Genomic DNA, 18,595 nt, shown 5'->3' with positions numbered 1-18,595 from the left:
CAAATAGTTTCTGAAAAATAGTTGAACAGTATTGGCTCATTTCCGCGTCATTTCCACAATAGGGCGCAGTCTGGTCCAGTTGACGGGGCCCCAGATGGAGTTGAGGCTGAGTCTGACGCGCTGACGTTGTCTGGCAGACTTACTGAAATGGTCGAATCGGGTCACCACATCACCATCAAGTACAGTGAGATATCACTTAGTGAACCAGCGAGCCCAAAAGAACGCGGAAGAGCTGTCAGCTTTGATGCGGTCGAACTATAGACATTCACGGCATGACGGCCGGACATCGCACTTTGATCATGGTGCCGACCGCGCCTTCCGGAGATTCACATCGCTTGCTGGACCTTCATCTGATATTCTCTTCACCACCTGAATAAACGGAATACACATCGGAAGGAAGCTTCATATACCCCCTCGGTCCCATTGCTGTCACCAGCCAGTAGGCGCCCGTCTAGGTCGACAGGTCAGGTCAAACTGGCTGGGTGGTGGAGAGGTTAATTGCCAATTATCAATTACGCCCACAGCCTACCTAGGTAATCGACGACAGGCTCCGAGTCAGAGGCCCAGCATGTGCACCAAGAGATGTAGCCACACCGGTGGTGAACTCTTTTTTCTTGGTTTGGGCATCGACCTTTTTGAGTACTAATATGTATTTACTCATGAACGTAGTCCATGCACAGCTCCCAGTTGCTTGAAGTTTCCCTTGGCCCTCGGGGGATAGATATATTACGACTTCTCTTCATTTTTGGAAAAAAGTTCCTCCACTTATCTTGACCACCTGACCACAGATGCTGCTGGCTATTTAATGAATTTCAAGATGATCAGGATGACGCAGGGACAAAGTCTTCGGCTGCAAGGAGCAAACCACAAAGACGCAGGATGCTCCATAGAGAACCTGTCGTCTCTATGTGATTAAATTCAGTGGCTTCCTATTATGCCTACGCCTATTCTATCCGGATTTCTTCTCAAGTCTCTTTCCGATCTGCTGACCACAATCTAGACTCTGGTGTAGTAGGCAACCAGAACAACTCCCTGGATCAAACTGCCTTCTTTTCGGGTCCTTCCTTCCAGTTTTGAAGCGAGTGATATTCCGGGATTTGGGCTCATATTTAGCATGGGTCGTAATTACCATGAAAGAGAGCTCTAGCAAGTTCTTTCTCATGATTCTAGCGATCGCAGCAATTAAGGTATGTTGCCAAGTATTCAATGACAATACCATCAGATCGTCCGGCATAAGTCTGCTCTATTTGTTATATGTCTGTGCGCTTAATTTACAAGTGCTATTGAGTATCACATAACCCGTCGGCGTAAGAGTCACGTTGGGGCTGAGTAAGTGCCCACGCCGCCACCTCGTATTTCGGCAGGGAGTCTCCAATATTGAGTCAACTAGATGTTAGCTCGTGTCTGTATATGCAAATGGTGCTACATATACTGTGCAAGGGAAGTCCTGTCCTGTTCCTCGCACAAATGCCAAGTAATTCGTCAAGGAACAAAGTTTCCCGACTTCGACTGCCAATCATCTTGTCCATCCTCCACTCCCATGGCGCCGGGAACATCTCCCCGCAACATCGCTCAAAAGCCACGCCTCTTCAATGAAAGCGAGCTCCGTCGCTTCGAAGACTGCGCCAACGAAAACGAGACCCTGGCGGATTGCTGGGCAGGCGACCAGATCGTCATCGTAGCCTGCGAGCTATCAGACAGATACCAGTACGCCGACCAACGCAATTCCAGAGCGATAGAGATAAATGTCATGTCACCGGCGGGCAAGCCTATATGGCGATCCTTACCTCTGGATGACAAGAAGCACGACGCCTTCAAGAAACATTGCAGCACCAGGACAATTCGCATGCTAGAGAAGTCGAAAGTCAATAAGAGCCTCCAGCCAAAGCCGTGGTCGTGGTACAACGCTGCCGCTGCGCATGAGACGTTTGAGCTCTACGAGGAAAAGGCGACGGCCAAGGCTCAAGAGACGTTTGATGCGCTGGGTGGTCCGGCGTACGCGACGGTGTGCGTTGTGAGCTACGATCTTCGGGAGACCATGGCCGCGCTGGAGTTGTTCAAGGTCAAATTGCCCTCTAAGGTTGTGTTTGTGGACTTGATCAAGGTACTGGAGCACCAGACAAGGGGCGAGGAGGTCCTTCCGGAGCGGCTAAGGAAGTACACCGACGACAACATTGCGATGAGGAACGGGAGGCTTGATAGGCGGCCTGGGACGCCCAGGGGCTATCTCGGGATGCCAAGCATAAGGTTGTTGGAGGTGGTTGGGCCTGCTGCCGAGAGCCATAGGGCGGATCATAAGAAGCTCGAAAAGGAGAATGTGGCCCTGGAGAAGATTGCCAAACGGATTCGCAACGGATAGATTCGTGGACTCCCGAGTTACTCTGACGTTGGTTTCGTTATCTTAGCTTCTGTCTAGTGGGACAAGGTCAACCTCCTTCCACATCAACGACTTCGATCGACAACGGCAGTGAGGTAGTTTGAAATGAGCCAATGACAAATCCGATGTTATAGAGCCACTGCCTTTGGAGTCTTTTTTCGTTCTGTTGTAATTGAAGCTATATCAACGCAGACGAGCCGAAGCTTGGAGCTACAACTTCACACAGGTCTAAGATAGTCCGCGCAAGCGCCAAGTGGTGCTTCGCCCTTCCTCCAAGGTCATCGTCAAGTTCCTCCAGCTTATGCAGCAGCATGGCTACGTGTCTGACTTCGAGGAAGTCGATATACACCGAGGCGGCAAAATTGTCGTTTAACTCAACGGCCAGTTCGTCATCAATGTCTCCTACCTGTTCTGCGAACCACTGTGACCCTTTTCAGCTTGAACAAATGTGGCGTCATCAGCCCTCATTTCAACGTCCGACTGGGAGACCTGGAGAAATGGGGTGTCCGACTTCTGCCTGCCCGCCAGTTCGGCCATGTCGTGCTCACCACGTCCGCCGGTATCATGGATCACCACCAGGCTCGCAGAAAGAACACCTCGGGCAAGATCCTTGGGTACTTTTACTAGACACTCCCAGACATTGAAACATGTCGTATACGGAGCCTAGGCATTGTGAGAGGGGTTTAGCATTTGGCATATCGGAGAACTTGTTCAAGGAACTCTAGAGAGCTCCTCGATGAGGAAAACTCAACAGAAAACTCAGTAGCAAGACCATTGCATTGACAGAAATACTCTTCTTTGAGGCATCCCATCGTGACATCCCTTGATAACCTGAACGCAATTCTTGCTTAATCCAGCGGAGCGGGAGCAAATCACTTGATCCACGATGTCCTTGGATCAGATGCAGGGTTGGCATGGCGTATTCCATTTCCAAGCGGATTTTGACGAAAATGATCGCGATACTTGATTAGGTAAGTGAATGACTTGCAGGCATTCTCTCATTGGGTCCTTCCATATACAAGTGGACCTTCTATGGTACCCTTATCGATAAGAGCCGCGCAACACCGTGCAGGCGTGGGGGGTCCACTCATCTCGAGTTGCGCCTTCCCCATTTCCGCTTGAGATGTGTGGGGAAGGGGGGCATTTTTGGGGGAGGAGCAGCTCAACGCGCCCATCCCCCGCGGTATGCCAGACACCTGAGGCGCAACTCTGCCAATCTCCAATTCCATCTCATCTTGCGCCCACCTCTCGTCTCCATCTCACCGGCTGTCGCGAATATCTTCAGCTCGCTCTGCACAACTTGCTTGGCGTGCCACAACGTACCCGCACCCCTTGCTTATGAGAGTATCACCACCTAGAAAGGTACATACGGGCTCAGCAAACCATAAATACGAGCTACGCTTAAGGATCAAGCGTCTCTCTTGACGATGCTCTCATGACCGTTGCCGATGGCGAGCCATCCATCTCCCGGCCAGCCTGGTGGTGCTGCAGCCAACTACAAGCGTGCAAGTCGCAGAGGGGCTCCTCGGCGGTTCGTCTGCGAACACCCGGGTTGCGACAAGTTATACTCGAGAGCAGAGCATCTCCAGAGGCACCAGTTGAACCGTGAGTCAACTCCCCTGTCCAGTCGCAGCCCTCGTAATGTCACAAGGTGCGGCCTGACGCCTCTCCATAGACAATCCCAAAGAAATCTTCATTTGCGATATCCCTGGTTGCGATCAGAAGTTTGTCCGCCTTGATCTGCTGTCGCGTCACAAGAAGCGTCACTCATCATCGTACATCCCTCGAAATCGCGCGCCCAGCTTCGCCTCTGCCGCATCTGGCAACCAATCCGGCCCGGCTGTGTCATCTCCGACTTCAGGCGCACCACCACGGCCAGCATTTCCTCAGCCTTCAACAAGCGGTCCTCATGATGCCGCCATCCTGCTTACTCCCGACTCTGCTACGCCCACGCCGACAACGGGTGCATCAAACCCGTCCCTTGCTCAGCATGTCAATAGGATTAGCCAACCTACCACATGGCCGTCCATCGATGATATGGCTGTCGAGATGATGCGACCGAAGCCCGCTTACTACGGACGCGATCAGATGACCCTCCCCGAGGCACCGCCTCTTATGCCGTCGTTTGACCCGAGAGGATTCCAGCCCGACGAGGCACTTTCGCGAGAGAACTTTGCCGTATGGCTATTTGACTCTCAAGCAAGCTTCAGCGACTTTAATGGAGTCGCCAACCTTCCCTTCCTCGAAGGTGGCCTTGAATCAACTTTCAACAACAACATACCCTATGACTACGAGTCACTGACGAGTCGTTCACAGCTTGATCCGACGCCACCTCGGCAAGTTGAAGTTAGTGACGAACTCATCAGTGAGCACCGGCGGCAGGAGGTCCTGAGGTGGTTGAAGGTCTTCCGACACAAGCAGCCCAAGTACGAACCGCGTATAGTCAGTCTTGTACAGGAGAGCAACGGAGACTTACCTGCTCTGAGTCTCGAGATGATGAGAGATTGTTTACAAGAATATTGGAAGAGGATCTCGCCACGCTTGCCGATCGTTCATCAGCCAACATTTTCTTCGAACCGCTGCTCCATCTTCTTGCTACTCGTGATGATTGCTTTGGGAGCTGTGTCATTGAGCAGCAGAGACTCAACTGGCAACTTGGAACCGTACGGGGGGCTGGCAGACGTGATTATTCCCAGCAGCCGATGGGAAATTCTCACTCACGAGGAAGCTTCGGCGCCGGTGGGCCTGTCCATAGCTCAAGCAATGCTGTTGCTCGAGTTCTACGAGAAGATATTCTCTTCCAGACGCATGCACGAGAGATCGCATATATATCACTCGGCTCTGTTGAATCTTCTTAGGAGGGGAAGCCCTCTAATTGGACGAGCAGGAAGCGAAACGCCCCCAGAGGAAGAAGCCCCGGCGCTAAACGAAGGACCCTCTTCAGACTCAAGAACATGGTGGATTCGATGGGCCGAGAGCGAATCCATGCATCGCGTCGTTTTCGCGGCCTTCATGATGGACACTGTCCATGCAGCCATGTTCGGCCACAACGCCGATATGGCTCCGCACGAGATACGACTTCCTCTACCATGCGACGATGGCTTGTGGACAGCCGCGACCCCGAATGTCTTCCGACAACTCGACGGGAACTACAGAATGTACGGCATCAAGCAGGTATCCTTCCTCGATGGATTGAAAAGTGCTTTACACGGGCAGGAAGTCAAGACACACACTTTTGGACGCATGATTATCATGTCGGGGCTGCTCAGTGTGGGATGGCATCTGTCCCGTCGAGAGTCTCACCTCAAGTGGCTTGACCTGCGCACACCCAGCACGGAAACCCACGACAGCTGGAAAAAGATACTTTTCCGCGCTTTCGACGAGTGGAAAGAGTCCTTTGACAGCGCTGTTGGTGCGAACGATCTTTCCGAAGGGCTAGGACAGCCATCAAGCTCCAATGGGCCCATCCACTCGGCCGCTGTTCTCTACCACCTAGCCCATATCAGTCTTCACGTTGACATCGTCGATTGTCAGGTATATGCCGGCGCAAAACGATTGGTCGGTCGCAAAGTCTCAACTCGCGATCATGCCAATGCTGTTGCAAGAATGAGGACCTGGTCGAATGCACCATCCACTCGACATGCCGTTCTGCATGCTTTCAGACTACTCTACCGGGTTCTTGTAGACCACAAAAACCCAAAACGGCGGACGAGTAGCTTCGGCGCTTTGCCTGAACCGGTTTCTGTTTACTACTCCTGCCGCAGCGAGCCGGATCCTCATCGGCCGTGGATCATGTACTATGCGGTCTTGACAATATGGTCTTTTGTACAGGCTCTGGGCATCCCCAACAGGAATACGCCCCTGGGAAGGTATAGCGAAATTGCTCGTTACCTGGCCTACTTCTCGAATTTGGAAGAGTTGAACGAAGAGGCCACGAGGGACCTTAACGAGAGGTTGCCGGAACTATTGGACCTGCTCGAGACAAGCTTTAAGCAGTCGCACTCGGAGCTCCTCAGGGAGGCCAGTGAAAGGCTCAAACTTTGCCGCGAGATGTTAGTATGAACGTGGTCTTGCAATTCCGATGAGCTTCTCGGTGATGGGGATGGTCCCGAAGAAGGCTTTGCCAGCACGCAAGATGAGAGACGAGTGCTGTATGCGTCAGGCGCGGGAAGAGCCTCCGTAAGACTCGCCAGTGTCGCGTCGAAGCGCAATGGCGCCTGAGCAGCGACGAAGCTGATGATGGATGTATGTTGCGGATGCTAGGTCTCGTGTCATTGACCATGTGGGATGTACTGACTCGCTCTTTAGAACCAAAACTGGATTGCCCGTGACTCTCAAAGTCTCGACTCAGCCCTTGGCTTGGGCAAGAAGGTCCTACGTTGCCAACATCTATGTTCTTACCAAGGATTCATGGCCAAATTATAGTGTTTGCGGCCTCCGACGTGAATGTGTCAAAGGGCCATCAGATGTTTGTGAGCATCATACTGTCCAAGACAGATAGGATTGTACAGGATATGAATCTGGTGTAGGGGTATTATCCTCGACGGCTTTTGAGAAAAAGGAGTAATCCTGAGACTACTGATAATATACAAAGAGAACTTGAACTATTCGTCAACGAATATCTGTTACAGGATGAATGAGTTACAGTGTGTGCTCGGCTTGCTTCACTCCCGTCGCTTCTTTCTATCACAACATGGCCGCTACTCCGCGGCACCAACACGCATACGACCTCATCGCAAGCCATACCCTTGCGGATGAGCTTTCCAAGTCAGGAGCCAGGTCCTATCCCTATGCAGCCGCACCGGCAGCAGCACCAGCCTGCGGGAGGAAGAAGGCGAACTCTCCATTCATGTTGGCAACCTTCAAGGTCAACTCATTCTCCTCGGCTTCGAATTCGAGTTCACCGAGAGCCGGGTCGATGATGAAGGCGTTGAGTTCCGGGAAGAGGCGGCCTACTTGTCCCTTGCTGATATCGAGGGTATCTACATCTCATGTTAGCCCACCACTACCAGTCGAGCAGGACTCAAGAGCCTGACTCACTTCCTGGGTTGAGAATGTAATCAATCTTTGAGAGAGTCACACCCTGTGCGCCTTCCGCGAGGCTGACTTTGTACGACACCGCCTCAATAGCGGTGAAGCCCGCGGGAGGCGGCGCAGGAGACCTGTTTTCTGTTACGGTGAGGGTTCGACCGACTGCGTTCTGGAACTCGACCTCGAAACGTCCATTTTTCTGCGAGTAATGAGCATCAGATATTTTGCGTCTTGAGATACCCTTTGATGAGAGTCTGAGACTTACTGCAGGAGGAAAGAGAACATCTTGCTTAACATTCGCGCCGCCTAACCGCACGGGAACGATAAATTGCCCTTCAATCTCCTTTTCGTTGGGATCCTTTGCCTCCTCGCCGCCAGCAGCCCCGCCTTCTGCTCCTCCGGCTGCACCTCCTTCGGCTGTGCCTGCCTCGCCTGCGGCAGCTTCTTTTTCGGTGGCTTTTGAGGGAGTTGTCGCGGCGCTTTGTGCGATGCTTCGGTCTGCGAGACTGGAATCCGTAGAGGCTTGTGCGATACCGTTGTTTCGGGAGGATATTTCAGTAGTCGAGATTGGCAGTGACGCTGCCAGGAGGAGTTGGCATGAGATCGTGGCAAGTGTTGAGAGCCTCATTTTGAAAACCGAAAACGAAAAAAAGTGAATTAATATCAGAGTGAAAGGATAGACTGTGAAAGAGATCAACGCGGTTGACTCGTAATAGCGGGCTTGCCGCGGAGAAGAAGAGTTGGTGAGAAGTGAAGTATACTGGAATGGGAACAGAAAAGAGCGCAACCATCACGATGAACGCCGGTGGGCGGCATCTAGGTACTCAAAGAGCTTATATGCCTAGACGAACTGATTTAGCTGATAAGATTCTCTCGTCTACGGCAGACATGCGCGGGGTTTGGTTGTGAGGGCCGCCGACTCGCCAAGAAGGACGGCATCATGAAACCCACACAAGACCGCAAGGATGCGCAAGTAGACGAGTCCTCCCCCACCATCCGCGCCGCCAAGGTGCGCCAAGGTGCATCTCGAGAGCCTCATGATGAACAAATGCGGTAATTTGGGGGGTTTGTCACCTTGCGTGCTGCGCAACGGCGGGCGGCTGGTCATGCCAGTTTGTCGTTGAGCTCCGGCATTGGCGCTGCTTGGCGGTGTGGGAACTCGTCTCTACTTGTCGTTTTCGGGTGGTAACTCATGCGGGGCAGAAGCATCGACCACTGGAACCAACGACGAAGCCATATTGCAAAAGTACGAGTTGATGTTGAAGTCGGATTGTTCCAGAACCGTTCCATTAGAGATGAGTTACGAGTTATCTTGATCGTGGCAGAATGGAGATGCTACAAAGACTAAGGTTGCGATCCTCTGATGTTCGTCTGATTCCCATAAACAGCGCTAGAATTTCGCCGTTGTTAGTCGACACTAGCCACCACAAACCCTTGCTTTACTACCGCCCTTTCTGAACTGTCCCCTAACGATCCTGAATTTCGGCTGATTTTGAAGGGGTAGAATCCGAACCCCTTCACCAAGTCTCAGATGACAGCTGTCGTAGGCTAAACTTAGACTCTCAAACGTGAGCGATCCTTTGGTCGAATCAGCACGCTGAAAGACCAACGGACCCCCTGTCCTGGCCCCCAACTGCCAGGGTGTCCAGCACCAGAACAGGCCAACAGCAACTCTACCCAGGCCGGCGGATAGCGCTCATGCGACCAGTTGCTCCGTTCACCGTAGCGCTTGCGGTGCTGCGATGCTTGCGCGAGTTGCCGCGCCGGCTCAACTTGCACCAGACTGAAACGCGGGCGTTGGATGGCGCCATGGAGCTGGTTCAGGTTTGCGCAACCGGAACCCCCCTGGTTCTGATCAACTCTTGGATCGAGAATTCCTTCTCTTTTGTGCGCTTGGTAATCTTGGTAAAAGCTTCTTGTGCCCGAGGCGAGAATTGGAGCAGCTGGGCTTGCTTTGAGGACCGATTACACAAGTCACTGAAGAAGGAATTAGTCGGGTAATTGAGACGAGTTTTTTTGGAATCTGGAAAACGTTGGAGGATGAGTCGGGAGCATTTCTCTCTCGAACGGCATTTAGTTCGCCTTGGCAATCAGCCCATTTTGACTCGGCCTTCGATTCTGGCAATATCCCGGCGATTGGAGAGCTACGGTCACTTGTGCGGCTAAGGTTTCGGCCGGATCGGTCTTCGTCCAAGCTTGACGTCGGTGGTCATCTGCGATTAAGCAATGGTTTCAACGATTGACCTTGAAATCCGACTTGAGGCTGTATTTTTAGCCTGAAGACGGGTGAAAATATTCAGCTATGATCTCTACTCGATAAGAATGTTTGAGTTAGTACATACCCTCAAGGATGAGGCTCAAGTAAAGACCTTGGCCGCTTGGTGAGATTAGATCTTGCAACTTTTAGATAGAGTAGGCAGTATGGTTTGGTTGCAATGGCTGCCTCTTAGAATACAGTGTCAATAATGATGAAGCACAACACAGAGCTTCTCATTCATGTTGAGGCTGCGACACTTTCTCAATCAAATGCTTCGGGTTGGCTAAGCCGCTCAAGAGCATCCCGGACAGCAATGCCGATACCCACGGCAAGCTTCCCCCACTGTCGGATGGACAGCACGGCCAACATCGGCTCAAAAGCGGGGCTTCACCGAAGTTCGCTACCGGCAAACCCGGCACATGTCTCCTGCCTATCTCGGTCGTGCAACTCTCACTTCACGTAAGCATCATCTTCAACCCCTCCAACGACGACTGGTGACTCACATGTGGCCGCGTTCTTCCACGACGGCTTTCGAGTATCTTTCCCACCATCCAAGATCGCACAATTACCTTCTTGCGAATTATCTGCGTCATGGTAACTAAACGAGTGGCCCGGTATGGCGATTGGGAGAGCCCAATCACTGTCGATACTGTGACCTCCAAGAGCTGGTCTGTATCATCGCCTCGAGTCCATGTAAGTGATCTGGTAGACGTGACGACCAATCGAAGTGCATTTACTGATTGATGCAAAGCGTCAATCGGGACGGGCGTACTTCATTGAGTCGAAGGATGATGGACGTAAGGTTTTCGTTGAGATTACCAAGAACGGTGGCCTCAAGGATCTCTTACCAGCACCCTACAGCGCCGGCAACACAGTTTACGAATACGGTGGCTCTACTTACGACGTCGCCGCGGATGGTCGCATCATCTTCTCCAACCGTGACAATACCGTCAAATCACTCGATGTCGACACTGGCAAAGTCGTTGATCTGACTGGCGACTCAAAGCTGCGATATTCCAACTTCAGCGCCAACCCCACGAACCCCTGGGTCTTGGCGAACCAAGAGGATCACACCATCAACACGCCTCACGAGATTCGGAATTACGTCGTCGCTATTCATGTAGACACCGGCGAAGTCAAGCGCGTTGTCGAGGGCGCTGACTTTTACTACACTCCTCAGTTCAGTGCTGACGGGAAGAAGCTTACCTGGATGGAGTGGGATCAACCCAATCTTCCATTCGCATCCGCCAAGATCTTCGTTGCGGATTGGACGTCAGAAGCGAAAGTCGAGAACGCGGTCTTGCTTGCTGGCAATAACCAAGATGGCGCTGCTGAGCCTCGATGGGGCCCGGACGGAAGTTTGTTCCTCGGCATTGAGGTTGATGGGTTCCGGAGACTGTTCCGTCTAGCTCCTGGCGCCGAAAAGCCTACACAAGTCAAGTTGAGCGGACTGGATAATGCTGAGATCGGAGAGATCAGATGGTATCAGGGAAGGTTGGTAGACACGAAAGCTTCCAAGTTGCACGACGTATTACTAACATCGCCATAGTCAAACGTACGCACCACTTTCGGAACGTTACGTGGCTGCGGCAGCGATAACTTTCGGCGAGGCCCAGCTCATCCTCATTGACCTTGAGAATAAGGATTGGAAACCCATCGGATCATCTGGCATTTGCGGCATTGTCAACGACGCGATGGCTCGCCTGGACGACAGATCTTTGCTCCTTGTTGCGGATGAGGCCGGCTCTCCATCTGCTTTGTACAATATCGATATTATCAGTGGAAACACAACGATTCTTCGAGGAACCACAGACGAAAAGCTGGACGATGCACTATTTTCAAAGCCGGAGCTTGTGAAGTTCGAGTCGAAGGGGAAACCATCTCGCACAATCTACAGCACCCTGTGGATGCCAAAGAACCCCAAGTTCATCGGCCCGGACGGCGCGATACCTCCCTTAGTCATCTCCTCGCATGGCGGGCCAACAGGCTACACCGGCTCTGGTCTCAAGCTGCGAACTCAGTATTTTACTGCACGTGGCTATGCCTATCTCGCGTTGAATTACACGGGCTCGACCGGCCACGGCAGAGAGTATCGCGAGGCACTCTTTGGAAAATGGGGCATCGTCGACGCCGACGACGCAGCTGAAGTCGCCAGGCACTTGGTTGAAGCAGGCAGAGTCGCCAAGGTGGGCATCGTCGGTGCCAGCGCTGGAGGCTACAACGTCCTCCAGGCCCTGGTCCGCCATCCCACAACCTTTGACGCCGGATTCTGCGTCTGTGGTGTGAGTGACGTCAAGAAGCTGGACGAGTCCACGCATAAGCTAGAGTCCGAGTACATGGGCGCGCTTGTTCTGGATCCGGGCATGACAGACGAACAAAAGGAGGAAAGATATCGTGAGCGAAGCCCCCTCTACCACGCCGAAAAGATTGGGGCTCCGCTGTTCCTCCTTCATGGCGTCGCGGATACCGTGGTGCCGATCGAGCAAGCCCGGCTCATCTACAAAGCTGTCAAGGATAAGGGAGGGGATGTGAGAATCAGGGAGGTTCAGGGCGAGGGCCACATGTTTGGTATGCCTGGAAGCCCTCGCCTTTGGCTAGAGGAAGAGGAGACTTGGTGGAGATCATACCTGCTCTGATAAACATTGGGAGAAGGCACTTCTTATCAAGCTTCGATGCCATATTCCATTCACTTAAAATGAGGATAAAACCGGACGCAGCATAAGTCTATTAATTCTTAAACTTGTTGGGAGTAAGCAAAACTCTTCTCGCATGCATAAAGCTGGCAAAAGACCTGAGGACTAATACCAGTCGTCATCGTCGTCATCGAGTGACTCTCTGCAGATCATCTCAAGATCTCTCTTCTTCTCCTTGCGCCTCTGCTCAGCATCATAACTTGCGGTTGTTCTCTTAAACCAGAGAATACCCCTGTTCGCCCTTCGGGGATTGGTTGGACCACGTAGGTGAGAAAGGTCGATTTTCGGCTGAGTATGAGGCGGCTCGATGTTAGCCGTCTCAGCGTCGTCAGACACAGTGTAATAATACCCAGTAAGCCTCAGCTCGGCACCCTCCTCCTCAGTCAACCCTTCCTCCTCTACGACTTCCCTGAACCATCGGTGCCACATCTTCGATTCGTGGTGACTGGGGTACATACCTTTCAACTTTTTGAATTCTTCGTCCTCAAGGTGCTCTTTCCAAGCAAGTTGCCGTGCTTCTTTGAGGGATGCGGGAAGGCCGTAGAACTTGACAGAGGAGTATATACTTTCACCCAAATCGACACGGACAAATCTAGTTTCCTTGCTGTCAATTATGGGGCGGAGACGCCACTGGTAGTTATGTTGCTCGTCAAAATTGCGCAAGCACGTCTCTATGATGACCTCGCGAGTGCGACGAAGGAGGTTCTTGCTTTCTCTGGCGCGCGTCTTCCAAATGTCGATGCAAGGCTCCTCGCCAGAGCTTCTCAACTCCTGAACAGTTGGCAGTCTGGACGAAGTCTCGGCGTAAATGATATCATGCTTGTGGTCATAACACTCTTCAAGATGCGTGCCGGCGGGGTATGAAAAGAGATTATCCTCCCACTTGCGAAACGGAATGAGGTCGACGAGGTTTGTATTCAGCGCGGGTTTCTTTGTCGCAAGTTGATGGAACCCATCGGGGCAGGTTTCCAAAGCAACAGTGGGGACCTCGATCGCCTTCAGGTTTCGGCACCTTATCATCGTCAGCCAGAATGAGTCCCATGGCACCGGGCCACATCCCTGTGTCGTATCACTGGCGAACCGGACATTGCAAGGTGTACCGCGCTGGTCAGCACTCAACACAGTGATGGAAGAGATGAGGTCTCGATATTCTGGCCGGACAAGATGGTTCAGGGCCGTGATGGCCTCGTGGCCGCTGAGAAAACTGAAGTTGTTTTGGGACCAGAAGAGGGGCGCTGCTTCGGCGTGCACCTGTCTGTTGGTCAACAGTAGCCCGAGTCCCTTGCGCTGATCGCAGCGGCACATGGTACTCCCAGGCCAGTAATAACCATCTAGATCCCACATAAGCCGGTGAGGCTCCTCTGAAATTACGATGTCTTTGAGCAGGAAAGCGGGGGGCTCTAGTAGTCTAAGACGATCGGAATGCCAGAAGCAGTCAGATTTGTGTTCGATGTCCCTTCTCTTGGGTTCTACGAGTATGAACTCATAGATGAGGTAGCGGATGTCAACTGGGAGCTGACCGAGGCAGAAGAGTCCCTTCCGAGGTTGAATATATTTTCCAGGCGTAGGACGAATGTTAAGAGTAAGGGCGGACATGGCTGGCGAGATTTTACCTCTGTTGTCCAGCTTGTTGGGAGAATTCGTCATGATAGTCTGTCGAGGCTTGGTCGGAGGACAGTGGATGGTTTCTTGGGACTGAAGTCGTGTATTTGTGAGTTTGTTTTGTGTGTTGTGTAGATGTAAAGTGCTTGATAGTCATCTGTTTCATTGAGTTCGCAAGTAGCCGGCACCTTCCTTTTCTATCTAGGATTCATTACAATAACGCTCAGTCTGCGAGACGAGCTGACAAAAGACAATGATGAAGAACAGTTGCCATGGATTTCGTCTTTACTTGCAGCATCTAAAGCAGTCTTTGGGATGTTCGCGGTTTATTGGATGAACAATGCCTTGTATGCGTAGTTCTTCGGTCAAGATCAAAGAATCTTTGAAAGTGGTACCCGACTCGCCTTTTGAATGAGCACGGGTTGTTTTTTAAGCAGACTTCGAGTACATTCTTGCAGGACGTGGACGAAATAGATTTTCGTTTGTTCCGATAGGGACTGTTCAGTAAGAAAGCCTGCAAGGAAATGTTCCTCGTGACAAGCTGCCCAAGACACTACAGTGGAATAAAGGCGAGGAAAATTCTTTGAAGGAAGCCCGTGTATGCTGAAAGATCTGCCTTGTTGTGGCTCCATGTCAGAGGCATATTCTTCGCTTACTGGATAATTTGGGAGAGCAGCGACGGGATGCAGGCGAAACGAAAGAGTCGCAAAGTAAACATTCATACATCCAGGTCTAATAAGGCAGTTGGCAACAGCTGAATTTTGCATTTCAGACCAGCGTGCTAGCAATCCGGATCTGTGATTGAGATGATTGATGTAGCTCGCCATTATCATTAGGAGTTCGTCCTGTCCTCGAAGGAAATCGCTCACCTCATCCAAACCCCTCATTGTCAACGGTCGCCACCAGACGGGCGCTGAATCGCGATCGTGTGGGATAGACCAAGACCACTAGCTCCAACAGCCGAATCCGCCACCCTAAGAATAATGGATCCAAGGAGGCAAACATGGCTCTCGCTCCATGCAGAAGAAAAAAAGTCAAACGTTCTCCTCTCCCCTCCGACTTCACCGAGACTAAGCAGAATTTCTGTCCGCTGATATCAAGCAGTCTTACTCCGCAACTGACAAGTCCTAGACCACAATTCTCGATCCACAATGTCGACACGATAACGCTCGAGACCTCGCTTGTGGATATCGAGCATGCGAGCCGCGATGACATCCCAGTAAGAGCTGCTGTAAGCTAAGCCACAACCAGTAGGAGGGGCGTAGGATCAATCGGATGAAAAGAACAAAGCACCAACGCAACTCCTCAACTCCCCGTCTCTCACGCCGACGGGCTGCTCGTAGGCGTCACTTCGAGACAAGGCAGCGCAACCGTGCTCCTTGATCTCCTCACAAAAGCCATGTTTCGCAGTCCAGGCTAAGGGAGGGAGAGTTTATCAGTCTCGAGGCTCTGATTCGTCCGGTTCACGCATCCTCTAGCTCGTGTCGATGCGATCAACCGCGTCCAGAAAGCAGGGAATCCAACCAAGGGTATGTCATAACCGAGCATCATCTCAGCTGTCCACTGCGAGCGGTGACTGGGGGAGGGCAATTTGGGGGACTCGGGAAGAAATGTCGAGAAAGAAAAGCTGCATGTTTGGCTATGTTTCCCTCGCTATCCCTCCCTCATCGTGCGTCGGCGGTGCATGTGGTGCTCAGAAGTGTGGCGGGTGTTTCTGGGGTCGATTGGTGTCTCGCATAATGGATGGTCAATCTAGGCCTATCAAACCCCCGGGACAACCCCAGACTCGACGTCACAGACGGTGGACGCACGTCAGCTCACACCACCCTCCTCATCCTTTTCCATCTACGTCATCCCCAGAAGCTGCTACGGAGCTTCGCAGTGTATATAGAGCATCAGCCACACCAGAAAGAACAACCTTCAACAAGCCAACTCGAGGCAACTCACTCTGTGAAAACAAAACTCGTCAGACTATCGCGAACCCGAAACACAGAGTTTTCCTATAGTACCACATATCATTCCATCATGCCATCATCAGTAAAGAACCACAGTGCTTCTGTGGAAGGTTAGTCAGCCCTGCAAATCACCTCACCCAGGTATTAGATGGCCAACTCGAAGAGTTGTGAGGTTGCATCCGTCACTAACACGACTCGTCCCACCAGCCGCAACTCCCCACAAGGTCTCCTCCGCCAAAAAGGCAACGGCCGCTAAGGTCGACGAACGGAAATCGCAAGTGACGCCAAAGAAGATCTCCTCAGCCACAGCCGCCGCTAAGGACAATGTATCGACCAAAGACCACGCTACCACGACGCCGGTAACAAAGAAGGTCTCTTCCTCCACACAGAAGCCCACATCATCGGCCTCAAAGCCTGCAGCATCAGCTTCCAAGACTGCATCGTCTGCATCGAAACCAGCCACATCCTCCGCTCACAGAACCGCGGATCACGCATCCAAGACCGCTTCATCATCCGCACACAAGACAGCCGACCATGCTTCAAAGACGGCCAAGTCAGCATCGCACACTGCTAGCAAGGCTGCCAGCGGCAGCAGTGGCGCAGATCTTGTCAAGAAGATGCAGGAGAAGAAGACAACTCAGTACACAGAGACGACTGGCTCAGATATCGTGAAGAGAATCCAAGCTCGCAAGGCCGCGGCCGCAAAGGAAGCGGCCAGGAAGGAAGCAGCAGCAGCACGGACTCACGAAGACAACCTGCCCAAGAAGAAGCCCGCAGTCGCCGCGGCACCACAGGCTGTACCCAGGGCTCCCGTCACAGTACCCAAGGCCGCGCCCGTCAAGAAGCAGGCCGCTCCTATTCCCGCACCTGCTGTCAGGAACGTCCCTGCCGCTACCACTAGCCCTGCCAAGGTCGCGAAGAAGGAGAAGGTCTACGCCCCTGGCGCTCTTGTACCTACCGCAGAGCACGAGGCCCGGAAGGCCAAGGCTGCTACGCCAAAGAAGGAGAAGCAGTACCACCCTAGCGCCCTCACTCCCACGAATGAGATTGAGGCTCGTCGCGCAGCGAAGAAGGCTCAGGCAGGAGGTCCTGTGGGCCAGGTTACGGATACCGTCGGTAAGACCGTCGGAGGCGTCGGCAAGACTGCCGGTGGAGTCGTTGGAACTGCCGGCCGGACCGTTGGCGGAGTCGGACGGACTGCCGGTGGCGTTGTCGATGGCGTCGGCAAGGCGGCTGGCGGCACTGTTGACGGCCTTGGTAGAACCGTCGGTGGCGTCACCAGCGGCCTCGGTAAGCAGGTCGGTGGTACCGTCGGAGGACCCCTCGGAAGAGGTGTTCAGGGCGCCACTGACGGCCTTGGCAAGACTGTTGGGGGTGCTACCAGCGGCGTTGGCAACACTTTGGGTGCCGCTACTGGTGGCTTGAACAAGACGTTGGGCGACACTACTGGTGCTCTCGGCCGTGGAGACTTGATGGGCACCGTCGGCGGTGTCACCGGTGGAGTTGGAGATACTGTTGGAGGTGTTGGCAAGGGATTGGTGCGTCATCATCCAGTACTCGAATGGCTACGTGGGATACCTTGATATTAACATGTTTCCAGGGTGACACTGTCGGCGGTACGCTCGGAGGTGTTGGTGCCACAGTTGGCGGACCGGTCGGTGGCATTGTCGGCGGAGTCGGCAAGGGCACCGGCGACGCGGTCACTGGTATCACCGGAGGCTTGGGCAAGGGCGTCGGTAGACTTGGCAAGGGTGATGTCCTCGGCGGTGTCGGTGAGGTTGTTGGCGGCGTCGGCGATGGGTAAGCAATTATTCTCTCCTGTTCTATCGCGATGTTTTCGCCATACTAAATTTGACACAGTGTTGGCGGCCTTCTCGGCGGTGTCCTCGGCGGTCTCGGAGGCGGAGGTCAGGAGAACAGCGGCGGCCTTCTCGGAGGTGTGCTTGGTGGAGGTGGTGATGGGAAGGACGGTGGCGGCGGCCTGCTTGGTGGTGGTGGTGGCGGCAAGGGTGGTGGAGGTCTGCTGGGGCTCTGAACTGTAATTGATAAGGAACGTGTAACAAGTTTGTAACATCCTTTGGGCGATGGGCGATGATTATGATGGAAAAGAGATGAGAGATTGCGTATCACTTCCTGGAAGGTTGTAAAACAGGCAACAAATCAAGCGAACTTTTTCAACTTAAAATCATGGGTTGTCATGTTCACAAACTCATGTTAGGCTGCGATCAAAAGGTTCTTACGATGCGAAGCGCATCAGAGAGCATGCATCTTCTCGGCAATCCTCGTATGTGATTGATTGACAGAATTCGGCTTACAGCGTCGGTGATATTCAATTTAGTCCCACAAGGACTAAAGAACCTATTGATTAGTTACCGGTTTGAAGCGAGCTACTAATGTTGATGAACATGTACCGATGTGTGATATAAAATACTTGACTGTGAACATTTCACTGAAGTCACAGAAGCCATCGCACTCAATTGTTGGAGACCCTGTCACACCGATCCCATGGACGTGGTGGCCCCTTGGCCACTCCCTTGTCTCCTGGATTAAGGTGAGACATGCATCAGTCCTTGGCTAGCATAGTCTCTGGGGTCTAGATTTCAATAGACTCTTCACTTCTCAAAGTTGATTTGTAAAATTGTTATTCATTCCAGTCTCACAGCACCGCGGCACGTGTCAA

The 18,595-nt window shown here is 52.6% G+C and overlaps 9 protein-coding genes across 9 annotated transcripts; 6 read left to right on the top strand and 3 right to left on the bottom strand.

Moving 5' to 3' along the window:
- Positions 1-1,540: 1,540 nt before the first annotated feature.
- CTAM01_10899 (uncharacterized protein) lies at positions 1,541-2,359 on the top strand (the record flags this gene model as incomplete). Its single annotated transcript, XM_060526911.1, has 1 exon — positions 1,541-2,359. The coding sequence occupies one exon, from the start codon at positions 1,541-1,543 to the stop codon at positions 2,357-2,359; it is 819 nt and encodes a 272-aa protein (XP_060378402.1).
- A 329-nt stretch (positions 2,360-2,688) lies between these two features.
- CTAM01_10898 (40S ribosomal protein S22) lies at positions 2,689-3,004 on the top strand (the record flags this gene model as incomplete). The annotated part of the gene is made up of 2 exons (XM_060526910.1): positions 2,689-2,744; positions 2,815-3,004. 2 exons carry the CDS (start codon positions 2,689-2,691, stop codon positions 3,002-3,004), a joined length of 246 nt encoding a protein of 81 aa, XP_060378401.1.
- An 821-nt stretch (positions 3,005-3,825) lies between these two features.
- On the top strand, positions 3,826-6,439 carry CTAM01_10897 (uncharacterized protein; the record flags this gene model as incomplete). Its single annotated transcript, XM_060526909.1, has 2 exons — positions 3,826-3,982; positions 4,053-6,439. The coding sequence occupies 2 exons, from the start codon at positions 3,826-3,828 to the stop codon at positions 6,437-6,439; spliced, it is 2,544 nt and encodes an 847-aa protein (XP_060378400.1).
- Positions 6,440-7,165: 726 nt separating this feature from the next.
- On the bottom strand, positions 7,166-8,168 carry CTAM01_10896 (uncharacterized protein; the record flags this gene model as incomplete). The annotated part of the gene is made up of 3 exons (XM_060526908.1): positions 7,166-7,359; positions 7,418-7,607; positions 7,674-8,168. Coding segments are annotated over 3 exons (879 nt in total), but the record flags the coding sequence as incomplete, so codon positions are not given.
- Positions 8,169-8,348: 180 nt separating this feature from the next.
- Positions 8,349-8,597, top strand: CTAM01_10895 (uncharacterized protein; the record flags this gene model as incomplete). The annotated part of the gene is made up of 2 exons (XM_060526907.1): positions 8,349-8,417; positions 8,469-8,597. The coding sequence occupies 2 exons, from the start codon at positions 8,349-8,351 to the stop codon at positions 8,595-8,597; spliced, it is 198 nt and encodes a 65-aa protein (XP_060378398.1).
- A 484-nt stretch (positions 8,598-9,081) lies between these two features.
- CTAM01_10894 (uncharacterized protein) lies at positions 9,082-9,219 on the bottom strand (the record flags this gene model as incomplete). The annotated part of the gene is made up of 1 exon (XM_060526906.1): positions 9,082-9,219. The coding sequence occupies one exon, from the start codon at positions 9,217-9,219 to the stop codon at positions 9,082-9,084; it is 138 nt and encodes a 45-aa protein (XP_060378397.1).
- Positions 9,220-10,256: 1,037 nt separating this feature from the next.
- On the top strand, positions 10,257-12,301 carry CTAM01_10893 (prolyl oligopeptidase; the record flags this gene model as incomplete). Its single annotated transcript, XM_060526905.1, has 3 exons — positions 10,257-10,358; positions 10,417-11,159; positions 11,215-12,301. 3 exons carry the CDS (start codon positions 10,257-10,259, stop codon positions 12,299-12,301), a joined length of 1,932 nt encoding a protein of 643 aa, XP_060378396.1.
- Positions 12,302-12,463: 162 nt separating this feature from the next.
- CTAM01_10892 (uncharacterized protein) lies at positions 12,464-14,005 on the bottom strand (the record flags this gene model as incomplete). The annotated part of the gene is made up of 1 exon (XM_060526904.1): positions 12,464-14,005. One exon carries the CDS (start codon positions 14,003-14,005, stop codon positions 12,464-12,466), a length of 1,542 nt encoding a protein of 513 aa, XP_060378395.1.
- Positions 14,006-15,985: 1,980 nt separating this feature from the next.
- CTAM01_10891 (uncharacterized protein) lies at positions 15,986-17,950 on the top strand (the record flags this gene model as incomplete). Its single annotated transcript, XM_060526903.1, has 4 exons — positions 15,986-16,025; positions 16,123-17,453; positions 17,516-17,715; positions 17,776-17,950. 4 exons carry the CDS (start codon positions 15,986-15,988, stop codon positions 17,948-17,950), a joined length of 1,746 nt encoding a protein of 581 aa, XP_060378394.1.
- Positions 17,951-18,595: the final 645 nt, after the last annotated feature.

This window comes from Colletotrichum tamarilloi (genome assembly GCF_030869305.1).
Source record: "Colletotrichum tamarilloi strain Tom-12 chromosome Unknown Scaffold_54.1, whole genome shotgun sequence".
Classification (NCBI taxonomy): Eukaryota; Fungi; Ascomycota; class Sordariomycetes; order Glomerellales; family Glomerellaceae; genus Colletotrichum; species Colletotrichum tamarilloi.
This window is presented reverse-complemented; position numbering and strand designations above follow the sequence as displayed.